We start from the raw sequence: 12500 nt of genomic DNA on the forward strand, positions 1-12500 counted from the left end.
GTGTGTGTCTGTGTGTGTGTGTGTGTGTTTGTGTGTGTGTCTCTGTGTGCGTGTCTGTGTGTGTCTGTATGTGTGTGTCTGTATGTCTCTGTGTGTGTCTGTGTGTGTGTGTGTACCTCTCTTGCTGTTGTCATACGGGTAACTGGCCACCAGGGCTCCTCCATGAAGGTTTGCAGAGAGAACAAAACTCTCGGTCCTCAACCAGCCAATCACAGCTCTGACCTGAAACATGTGACACAACGACCGGCCAATCACAGAGGGCTCTGAGGAACACCTTGATTCAAGAGTAGGGGGAAAGGAGAGAGAAATAGAAAGAGAGAGGCAATGAGGAGAGAAGAGGAGGAGGAGAGGAGAAATTTTGGCGTAGGAGGAAAGAAAAGGAGGAGAGGAGGAAGAAGAGAAAGAGTAAAATACATCTAATGATGAATCAATAATAAGATGGAGAAGTTCTGTAGTTTTCATTTCAACAAAAAGGAGGAAATTGGGCTTTTTGTTTGAGGGACTACTTTCCGCGGCGGATGAATCCACATCTCGGTGGATCCTTTACTTAAGAAGACTCAAACCTCGGCCTCCCTCTGCTCCTCCTGCTGCTGCTGGAGACCAGCGAAGGCATCAGGGAAGTTCCTGTTCAGGTCCACGCCGTTGTTGTTCGCCCTGAAACAAACAAACAAACAAACAACAACAGCATTACAGAGGTCAGAGGTCGGCAGCACAACATCGTCATCCAACTACATCAAACTAAATCTGTCTCTCAATGAGCATTCACAGAAATAAAAAGTGAAGAGGAGAGGAGGAACAAGGGGGAGGAGGTTAGAGTGGAAGAACAGGATAGAGAGAAAGAGGAGGAGGAGAGAGCAGAAGGTGAGTTGAGAGATAGGAGGAGAGGGATGAGGAAAGGAGAGAGAAGGAAAGAGGAGGAGAGAGGAAGAGGATGAGGAGAGAGAGTATGAGAGGGAGGAGGAAAGGAGAGAGAGGAGAAGGAAGAGGAGAGAGGAAGAAAGAGGAGGAGAGAGGAAGAGGATGAGGAGAAAGAGTATGAGAGGGAGGAGGAAAGGAGAGAGAGGAGAAGGAAGAGGAGAGAGGAAGAAAGAGGAGGGGAGAGGAAGAGGATGAGGAGAGAGAGTATGAGAGGGAGGAGAAAAGGAGAGAGGAGAAGGAAGAGGAGAGAGGAAGAAAGGGAAGGAGGATGAAAGAGGAAGAGAATGAGGAGAGAGAGTATGACAGGGAGAAGGAAGAGGGGAAAGAGAGAGAGGGAGGAAGAAAGGAGTGTGAGGAGAAAGAAGAGGAGGAGGAAGAAAGGGAAGGAGGATGAAAAGAGGAGGAAAGGAAATAGGAGGAAGAGGAGAAAGAGTCAATTTGTTGCTTTTAGAAAAAAAAAAAAAAATGTTGTTTTAAATAAGACTAAAAGTTCACGAGAATCAATAGAAAAAAACTTTCATTTGATGCAATAAAGTTCTGAAGTTTGTTTCTGTGTCAAGCTGAAAGTCAAATAATCTCATCGGCTGATTCGTTTCCTTATATGGTATGGAAAGTGGTGACCGCAAAAGAAACACACACACACACACACACACACACACACACACACACACACACACACACACACACGGCAGTATAAATATCCAGTAATTTGATTAAAAGCTGAATGAAGTCTGGTGCTTTAGAATGAAAACAAAACGTCAACGTTTAGCATCTTTTTTTGTCCCCACAGTGAGAGTGTGTGAACAGATTCAAGTCCCCACAATGTGATGAATACGACTACGCGGAGTCTCCTATAAAAAGCCCATTAGAAGAAGTCAAAACACTTCTAATTGGACTCTTTTGGGGCTTTCACTGCGATACAGATCTGCAGCGAGCGGCTGGTTTCCTGCTCATCAGGGTGTTTTGGGCGTTGGAGCGTTGCATAGTTTAGTCTATACACATCAAAGGGTGTGTGTGTCTTTAAAGTCTTATTTTGACATTTGGTCATCCACACATGTTTTAACCCGGTCGGTCAGAACCAGCAAGTTTTTTTTTTAACTCTTGAAAAAGCCCCTTAAAGCCTCTGTAATTCGAATTTTATTATTAATAAAAAAAAGGACACATGACTCCTTTAATGTGAAAGGGGATGCTGGTGATGACCTCACACACTCTACAGCTCAAGTCTACGGAGCTTGACAGATATTTTTAACTCATTTAGCAGCTAAAAAGACACATGTTTAAATTTGAACATGCATACAAGTAATAAGTGGATCTTAAAAAAGGAATAAATAAAAAATTCAGAGCAAAATGTATGTGTAAATGCCTCCAAATGAGATCTTCATCAGCCGGAATGGACGGTAAATAAAGAGTGGACGCAGTCAACCTGCTGTTTTCGAAGCCTCGAGTTTGGCATTTAGGTCGTCGCCATCTTGTTTGTTTTGCAACCAGAAGAGACACAAGAGGGCGGAGCTAAATACAAATGAACGCTGAATGAAGAACGCAGTGTTAGACACCTGTCAATCACCTCGAAACTAGAGATTGAGACCATAAACTCATGTTTACAATGTTCACTGAGGGAATAAATCAAGAGAAGTAGAGTCATTTATATAGACTTCTATACAACCAGAGGAGTCGCCCCCTGGTGGTCAGGAGAGAGAATGCAGCTTTAACACATGAAGCATAGACTTCTATACAACCAGAGGAGTCGCCCCCTGGTGGTCAGGAGAGACAATGCAGCTTTAACACATGAAGCATAGACTTCTATACAACCGGAGGAGTCGCCCCCTGGTGGTCAGTAGAGAGAATGCAGCTTTAACACATGAAGCATATACTTCTATACAACCAGAGGAGTCGCCCCCTGGTGGTCAGTAGAGAGAATGCAGCTTTAAGACATGAAGCACAGACTTCTATACAACCAGAGGAGTCGCCCCCTGGTGGTCAGGAGAGACAATGCAGCGTTTACACATAAAGCATAGACTTCTATACAACCAGAGGAGTCGCCCCCTGGTGGTCAGGAGAGACAATGCAGTGTTTAAACATGAAGCATATACTTCTATACAACCAGAGGAGTCGCCCCCTGGTGGTCAGTAGAGAGAATGCAGCTTTAAGACATGAAGCATAGACTTCTATACAACCAGAGGAGTCGCCCCCTGGTGGTCAGGAGAGAGAATGCAGCTTTAAGACATGAAGCATAGACTTCTATACAACCAGAGGAGTCGCCCCCTGGTGGTCAGGAGAGAGAATGCAGCTTTAACACATGAAGCATAGACTTCTATACAACTAGAGGAGTCGCCCCCTGGTGGTCAGTAGAAGTAATGCAGCTCTAAGACGCCCTGTGAGTGAGTACCTGCCCCTGCTGAACACGCAGTGTGTGTCCGCTGCATCGAAGCCGTCGGGGTTCATCGTGGGCAGGATGTGGATGCGCGTGCTGTTCAGTAACTGCAACGACCACGTTTCGTTGTTACGGTAACCACGCAGCAGGTCGTCGATCAGCTGGAGCAGCAGCACCCGGCCGAGAACCTACAACATATAATGTTCGTTAAAAATGACCATAAGTGTAATTTGAGGGTTTCAGTCATGGTCTTAGCGCCACCTACTGGCGCAAAATGAGCGAGGGCCCGTTCGTCGCTTTAATTCTCTTTGTTCTCATCGTTGGACGTGACGTTTTCAGCTCCAGCATGTTCTCTCCTGCTGGAAAACCGTGTGGGAGGAAGTGATGTCGTGAGTCAGCCAGGAAATCGAAACGCGATCCAGAGGGACGAGTCAGAGGAGAATTTAAAAAGGAAAACAAACTTTGTTAATGAATGAATGAATGAATGAGAGCCTCAGGAGACAGAAAGAGAGAAGGGTGGGAAAAGGTGAACACACACACACACACACACACACACACACACACACACACACACACACACACACACACGTCAGGACTAGTGCTGCCTCCGGCCATCGTTTTGTTTTTCTTCCAAACACTCATTTGAACTCTCGCTCTCTTTTCTCTCCGTACAGCCGTCACATCACAATCTAGAACATTCCTCCCTCTCTCACGCACACACACACACACACACACACACACCTGTACACACACACACACACACACACACACACACACACACACACACACACACACCGAAGGATTCATAAATGTATTTCCCCCATCTAAAATATCTTTGAATGCACATTAAAAAAAAATCTCCTATTTTAAATATAAACTGTTTACGCCGCCGCGCATCAGCAGCTGTAAGCTAACGAGGATCCTCATCTAATAGCTGAGAAATATGTGCCGTCGGCATTGATGAGTTACATCGGCATGTCGGAGGAGGGGCTTAAAGCTGCCGAAAGACATGAGATTTTATGTGACAGAGCTTGACGTGCTTCTCAGGATCGGCGATGAAAGCGAGGCGGACCGCATTCCTGCCGCGAACCGAGCAGCATCCTGTCAGACGGAGATCAGGGCTCATTGTTCCCCCTCGGCGGAGCATCCTCTGATGCCGTTTCTGCTTCCTGTGGCTTTTTGGGGAGGTCTTTTTTCACCAAACAACACTGTTTCCTCCCCAGTTGAGTGCAATATTTATTTATTTATTTCATTCGTGCAAACAGAGTGTCTGTAATTAATCAGCTGCCACGCCGAAGTCAGGAGGGTTCATCCTCTGGGAACCACGACCGCCCCAAATGATGTTATTTATAGTATTTCTGCATCAAAGCGCTTCAGTAAACAATCGGAGTACTTCTTCCATCAAAGTAAATCCTGCACCATGAACCGGTTGCTTTGCTTCTTCGTGGTCTACTGTTCACCGAGCACGTTCATGCTCCCCAGAGGAGGTCTTCAAGACCATGACGTCATCGTCCAGCACAGCGTGACGATGACGTCATCGTCGACCTCCCAGGAGATAAAACCCCACATAGATCCTCTTTGGGAACGACACCTTCTCAAGCTTCCTCACACAGACGCTGCATTCCTGTGTGTGTGTGTGTGTGTGTGTGTGTGTGTGTGTGGACTCGCTGAAAAGGCCTTTTTCTGGAAATTTCCTCCGAAACCGACACACTCCGCTGACTCTGTTTGCTGACCGTGTTAGAGAGTGTGTGTGTGTGTGTGTGTGTGTGTGTCAAGGCGTGACTTGTCTATTTAAGGACATTTCCATTGACGCACACAGCCTTGACCGTCACCACGGTAACCAGATGCTCCACACCAATTTTTGTCTAATTTTGTTCTCATTATCTGAAATGTATCATTTATTATATAAATATATGAAAAATATTAGATTTAAACAAATGAATTAATTCAAAACGACATTTTACAAGATTACATTTGAACGCATCAGGAAAATTCGTCTTCCGATACAAATCTTTAACGATTGGAACTTGAACGCACCACAATGGAACTCAATGCAACCTCCCGTACGGCTCCACTCCCTATTTAATAACTCTAACAGCTGATTTGATGTTTACAATATCAATAGTTTTAAGATCATATTTAGTGGAGAAAAGACAAGATATTATTGCGCTGAAGAGATCAGTGAAGGAATCAAGACGCCGTAGATATTAAAGGACTTGTACTCGTGTACTTATGAGTGGCTTTAATAATCTTTCTTAAGGATTCATAAGTAGCAAAATAAAGAATAAAAAGTCAATAAACGTCTCTCTTCCTGTTCGCTTGTTGCTGCCGTTGTTGTCGTAAAATCCATACCTAATACCTTAATACTTTAATGTTGACACACACACACACACACACACACACACACACACGGTCCGTCGTCTGAATACAAAAGTGTGTGTGGAGTGTTTGACTCTGAAAGGCTTTTGTTGATCTCTTTAGTCTCCTGCTTCCTGTCAACAGGGAGGGGCCCTGTGTGTGTGTGTGTGTGTGTGTGTGTGTGTGTGTGTGTGCGCGCTCACCTCATTTCCATGCATGTTAGCCACATACTTGAACTCGGGGATGCCCACAGTGTGGCGGCGAGGACTGAGGCCGAGCGCCAACGCCCACAGCTGCTGACCTGAGGGGCAGAAAGGTCGTCACATTAATGCACATTAACAACTCGTTGCCTTCTCTCCTCACAGGTTCACATGGGTCCTGGTTCCATCTGGACCCGGGTCCTGGTTCCATCTGGACCTGGGTCTATCTGGACCTGTACTTCTGGTCACATGACATCTATTGTACTTCTGGTCACATGACATCTATTGTACTTCTGGTCACATGACATCTATTGTACTTCTGGTCACACGACATCTATTGTACTTCTGGTCACATGACATCTATTGTACTTCTGGTCACATGACATCTATTGTACTTCTGGTCACACGACATCTATTGTACTTCTGGTCACATGACATCTATTGTACTTCTGGTCACATGACATCTATTGTACTTCTGGTCACACGACATCTATTGTACTTCTGGTCACATGACATCTATTGTACTTCTGGTCACACAACATCTATTGTACTTCTGGTCACACGACATCTATTGTACTTCTGGTCACACAACATCTATTGTACTTCTGGTCACATGACATCTATTGTACTTCTGGTCACACAACATCTATTGTACTTCTGGTCACACAACATCTATTGTACTTCTGGTCACATGACATCTATTGTACTTCTGGTCACACAACATCTATTGTACTTATGGTCACACAACATCTATTGTACTTCTGGTCACATGACATCTATTGCACTTCTGGTCACATGACATATTGTACTTGTGGTCACATGACATCTATTGTACTTCTGGTCACATGACATCTATTGTACTTCTGGTTACATGACATCTATTATACTTGTGGTCACATGACATCTATTGTTTGTCAATAAAATTGGCTGCTAACTTTAATATGGTTCCCAGTGATCTGGGGCTGCAGATTTACTAATATCAAGAGAGCAAACAGCTCTACGGACCTCTTCCACTGAAAACAACCTAAAAACAAAGGAAGGTTGACCAGCAGAGATATGGCCTAGAGACATATTATATTATATTATTACTATTGTACTTGTGGTCACATGACATCTATTGTACCTCTGGTCACATGACATCTATTGTACTTCTGGTCACATGACATCCCGATAGAGGGATAGTTCATGTGATAATCAGAATATTCATCTTCATAAACAGCTCATTGGGAACGTTGTCTTTGTCAAAACGAGGGCACAAATGTTTGTTGAAAGTTATGCCCCCGAACATGAATAATACAAATCAGTAATGAAGGACACACAGTCTTTGTTTGAGTTAAAAAATAATTTGGTGAAACGGTAAAAACTTCAAAAAGATTTTTCAAAGGCTGCCGAGTCAAAGACAGAAGCGGAGTTTATGTTTTACTGACGAGCTCAGAACATGGAATCATTCACAAAGACGAGTGAGTTGTGCTTAAATTAAAAAATAACCACAAATATTTAATGTTGAGCTGAACCTTTATGTTCACACACACACACACACACACACACACACACACACACACACACACACACACACACACACACACACACACACACACACACACACACACACACACACACACACACACACACACACACACACACACACACACACACACACACACACACACACACACGGGTTGGACGCAAGCCAGCTGGTGTCCTAGATTAGCACAGATTAGCTGTGTGTGTGTGTTTGTGTGTGTGTGTTTGTGTGTGTGTGTTTGAGTGATTAGCCAGATTAAGTCGTCCCCCAGATTAAATGAACCTCCATCTAGAGTCCCATTATACACACACACACACAGATAGTTGTGACATCATGATTGTGATAGTTGTGACATCATGATTGTGACATCACGATTGTGACATCATGATTGTGACATCATGATTGTGACATCATGATTGTGATATTTATCTAGAGTTTGACTTCCACAAATAGGACGGACAGACAGGCAGACAGACAGGCAGACAGGCAGACAGACAGGCAAACAGGTAGACAGGCAGACAGACAGGCAGACAGGTAGGCAGGCAGACAGGTAGGCAGACAGGTAGGTAGGCAGACAGACAGACAGGCAGACAGACAGACAGGCAGACAGGCAGACAGGCAGGCAGACAGGCAGACAGACAGGCAGACAGACAGGCAGACAGACAGACAGGCAGACAGACAGGCAGACAGACAGACAGGCAGGTAGGCAGGCAGACAGACAGGTAGGCGGGCCCTTACCTTTGACCGACTGCCCGATGCTGTACAGGTAAGTGACGTCGGGGTTCGAGTTGCTGACCTGGACGAGGTACTCCTCGATCTCGCGGTTGCTGTGGTAACGAAACTCCAGCGCGGAGGCCCGGCCGAGGGTGAGGAAGAGGAGGAGGAAGAGGAGGAGCGATGACATCACTGCTAGCCACCTGTTGGAGGAGAACGCCGCCGGGTTTTAAACAACGACCAGAACAGCGGAGGGGCGTTCACTGACCCGAAATCTTTTTAACGCCGAGTGTCGAGATCTCAAGAGAAGAACAATTAAACAAATGACTTCAAACTCGTGACAAGAATAATTAATTATCCTGTGCATGCTGGGAAGTGAAGAGCATTTTAATACAGAAAAGCAGGAAGTGACTAACACAAAAGCCGTCAGCAGGTAGAACCCGTCGGAGAGCATTTTATTTTTATCGTTTTTTTTTTTAATGTGTCAGTAATTGGATGTTTGTTGTTCCGCTGTCTGTCAACGTCAACGGAGTTCAACACATGTGAACCTGCGCAGAACGACATATTCAGCATATTTATCATATTTATCACCTTTTGTTCCCTTCAACCAGACTCATTAAATTAGATAGTGTTGATGTGCGAATATGAACGAACCCTTTAAAACACCATAAACATTATTATTATTATTCTAGTTATTATTATATTTTAATAGTGTTGGTTTGCTTTGGTTTAATTCAGTGGATATTTATTTTACATTTTCAATTTTGAAACAAATACAGAATATCTTTTTATAACACAAGTTATATGCAAAAACATCCATAGAAATATGTATTAAATATTACAGAAACAAAACTGGTGAAAACTCGGTTCATAAACAAACAACTTGAACAATATAATTAAATGTAGGAATATAAAAAAATATATAATTAGATGTAGGAATATTAAATAATATATATATTATACAGACAACCCAACAGGATAATTATGGAATATTAAATACATGTTATATAAATATGACATGTATGCACATTAAAAGGAAAGTTACCCACTTTAACTGCATTAAAATGTTAAATAAAAAAAGTATTATCAGCCAAAAGTACTCTGTGTATTGTTTACTGTTATCAGTAAAGTTATATCTTTATTCATCATAATACATTATAATGTATTTGTTGATCATATTTTGTTTAAGTAATCTGGATCTGATGGGAGAAGTATTCAGATACTTTACTGAAGTAAAAGTAGTATATTGTGTACTTTTACATAGTAAAAGTCCCGCATGTAAAAGTACACAAGCTAAATGTACTTATATCAAAAGTAAAAGTACTTATAATGCTTAAACATGACACTACAATATAATATATATTATTGATGGATTATTCACATGTATTTTAACACTTGTACTTATACAACATGATTGTTGTGATATTGTATGAACATATGTTATGAAACCTCTATTGTGGAGATAAAAGTATACAAATAATATTTACCTGGAAAGGTGTCGAGGAGTAGAAGTACAAAGTATCAGGAAATGGAAGTACAAGTACCTCGAACGTGTCCTGAAGTCCAGCAGAGGAGCGCGCGACTGATCGATAATCGGCCGATAGCAGACGGCGGGTCAGCGGCTCTCACCTGGACGCTTCCGGTCCGCACGCGACTCGAGCACCGAACCGACACCGACCTCAGCGACGCGAGTCCTGCGGAGGTGAGACGGGGTCCGGGTCTCCTGCAGAGGTGAGACGGGGTCCGGGTCCGGGAGTCCGCTTCTTTTCAATGCACGTTACTCATTCACCAGCGGGTCTCCTCTCCTTCGGGAGGGGCGGAGCTTAGAGGAGTGCGCACGTGTGAGTCCGTGCGCGCGCGTGTGTGTGTGTGTGTGTGTGCGCGCGCGCGCGTGTGTTTGTGCATTCAACAGATTTATGAATGAAACAGACGTTTGATTCATTTGGTTTAACGGAGTATACATTCTAAATAAATATGTCTAAACTGGCTTTAATATAAAATATCGTTATGCATTTTGGTTGTTTTGTTAAGGATTACAGTTTATTTTTAAATTTACTCTTTTCTTTCCATATATTTCTACGGGTTCAGTGAATAAATACTCAATATTGAATTCTAATAAAACGGTGGACAGTAAATTAAAGGAGCAGTGCGCATGATTTATTATATATAATATAATAGTGTAAAAGAATCACTGTGTTTTCATTATATTTTAAAGGAGCCCTTCTTTTCTTTCTCTTTTTTCACCGCTACAGGAGCCGAGAAAGAACAAACCAGACCCTGGACTCTGGAGAGCACCTTTCACGTGTGTTTGATCCTTCAAGGCCACCGTAGTTCTCTGATACGTGTGTGCAAGGGAGGAGTCAGCGGAGGGATATATTCGGATGTTGGATGCAATCTGCAACTTCCCCACTAGATGCCACTAAATCTCTCACACACCTGAAGGTGCGCACCTGTACCTTTAAGAGCCGGATGGAGTGAGACAAGGTGACACACATGTAATGTTTAAAGTCTTTAATCTGGAATTTAGAGACACACTTAGAAGACGATAAACAACCAGAGCTTCACTTTAAGCAAAAAACTGAAATATTGGTGACATATAATAAAATTAATTAATTAATTCAGGTGTTTCCCTCCTAAAAGTAACTCATTCAGCACGATTGAAATGTTAGTTTTTAGTGATATTTACAGTTAGAACCATCAAAACGTTATACGCTGGCGCCCCCAAGTGGCAACATAAAAAAAGACACATCCGCCGTCAGAATAATTTAATTTAAAACTTTACATTTTTCCATTTAGGTGTTAAACCCGGTTATTTAAATGTATATCTATAAAATTAATGTCTTTTATTTATGACATTTATGTAATGCCTTTTTTTTCGTTCATTTTTCTTTCTTTGTTGCATGAAAACACATTTTATATATTTGCCAAAAAACCTTCAAGTTATAAACTGAACTTTAAGATTTATAACTGAGATTTATAAAAGAAGAATAACTCAAAATTTCAGTTTAAGATACTAAATTGATATTGACATGTATGCAGGTGTGTAGGTGCCACTGTGTGTGTGTGTGTGTGTGTGTGTGTGTGAGTGTGTACAATGTGTATATATGTAGAGCTGCGACAATGAGTCAATTCATCAATAAGTTGGTTGGCAGAACGTTAATCATTCAGCATTTTTCAAGCAATAAAAAACTAAATCCATTTTGTGCTAATTCTTTTAATTTTTTTAATTTGAAATATATTATGTTGTACAATAATATTACTACATTTCAGCTGATATTTTATCTATATTCTAATAAAGTATGTTGCACTTTTTTTTATTACACTACTATACGACATGTCTATTTTGTTTCTCAATAGAGAAAAACTAAGTATTTTTACTTGATAATATTACGTGTTACTCGGTTGTTAACTGTCAGAATTAAATTCTATTTAATTGTATTTGTGAAGCCCAAAATCATAAATCATGAAGCAGAAACACAGAGACTCTTCATCCCCGTTTCAGTGTTACTGAAACAGGAAACGCTTGACTGACACCAGGTCTGTTTTATGGTGCTCTGGCGCCCTCTGCTGGCTGCATCGAGAAACTACTTTCAGTTATTATCATTTCAAAATATATTTAATGTATCCATCGTAATCCCATAAAGATTCCTTGAAGAGGTTGTAGGCATCTTGAAGAGGTTGCATGGATCTCCGAGGAGGTCATGGGGGTCCCTGTCTAACATCGGACAACCAGGTAGCAGCTGCAATGCCCCCCCTACTGCCTCCGAACCCCTCAGCTGCCCCCCAACCAGGAGACCTTGTGAAGGACTTCAGGAGGAAGCACTGGCACGCTCAGCGTTGGAAAGGACCGTTCCAGATTCTCCTCTTCGCCCATACGGCTGTAAAGGTGGCTACCTGGACGCACCCCCGTCCCTGTGAGGAGGTGTCTGCAGCTAGACTCATCCTCCCCCCCCCCCCCCCCCCCCCCCCTTGTCATTGAAGGGTCAGTAGGTGGTAGCTTGAGACGTTGTAGTCCTTCAGAGGATTGTGGACCCAGACGAAGCTGAAGAGCCTCGTCCGGGTCCTTGAGGAAGGTTGTAATCCTTGTGGGGGTTCAATTTGTGGTGAGAAGGTTCTGGAGACAAAAACCTCAACCCACAAATCCTCAAAAGAAACGGGGAAATTCACAGTTTGTTTTTCTGTTGGAGCAAATCTGGTATCATTTCCTGTTATTTATTATTATATAATAGTTTTATCTTTCTCTATTCTAACTGCAAGAACAGTTTACACTCTGCACATAATATATATATATATATATATATATATATATATATATATACAAGCTGAGTCTTTCAGTTCATTCAAAGTTGAAATGATTATTCCGTTGTTTCCTGTAGTTTTCGGCGCTTTAAAGTGAACCGACGGCACAGAAGCT

At 42.4% G+C, this 12500-nt stretch overlaps 2 protein-coding genes across 4 annotated transcripts in view; one reads left to right on the forward strand and one right to left on the reverse strand.

The window, feature by feature from the left end:
• cpm (carboxypeptidase M) overlaps positions 1-9860 on the reverse strand; it is a 13862-nt gene extending 4002 nt beyond the window's left edge. Inside the window, exons 1-6 of one of the 3 annotated variants that reach the window (XM_034526598.1) lie at positions 9716-9860; positions 8111-8289; positions 5851-5948; positions 3305-3477; positions 564-654; positions 117-222 (exon numbers count right to left, since the gene is read on the reverse strand). In XM_034526598.1, the coding sequence (XP_034382489.1) occupies positions 117-222; positions 564-654; positions 3305-3477; positions 5851-5948; positions 8111-8276 (634 nt within the window). In that variant the 5' untranslated portion in view covers positions 8277-8289; positions 9716-9860. Of the gene's footprint in view, positions 1-116; positions 223-563; positions 655-3304; positions 3478-5850; positions 5949-8110; positions 8290-9573 lie in introns of all 3 variants that reach the window. The other 2 variants (XM_034526595.1, XM_034526596.1) reach the window with 2 other exon arrangements.
• The window catches only part of LOC117726527 (E3 ubiquitin-protein ligase TRIM39-like), a 9705-nt gene continuing 6819 nt past the window's right edge, over positions 9615-12500 (forward strand). The window contains exon 1 of the mRNA XM_034526848.1: positions 9615-9788. Within this exon, the coding sequence (XP_034382739.1) occupies positions 9615-9788 (174 nt within the window). The remainder of the gene's footprint in view (positions 9789-12500) is intronic.

This window comes from Cyclopterus lumpus, chromosome 23, assembly GCF_009769545.1.
Source record: "Cyclopterus lumpus isolate fCycLum1 chromosome 23, fCycLum1.pri, whole genome shotgun sequence".
Lineage (NCBI taxonomy): Eukaryota > Metazoa > Chordata > Actinopteri > Perciformes > Cyclopteridae > Cyclopterus > Cyclopterus lumpus.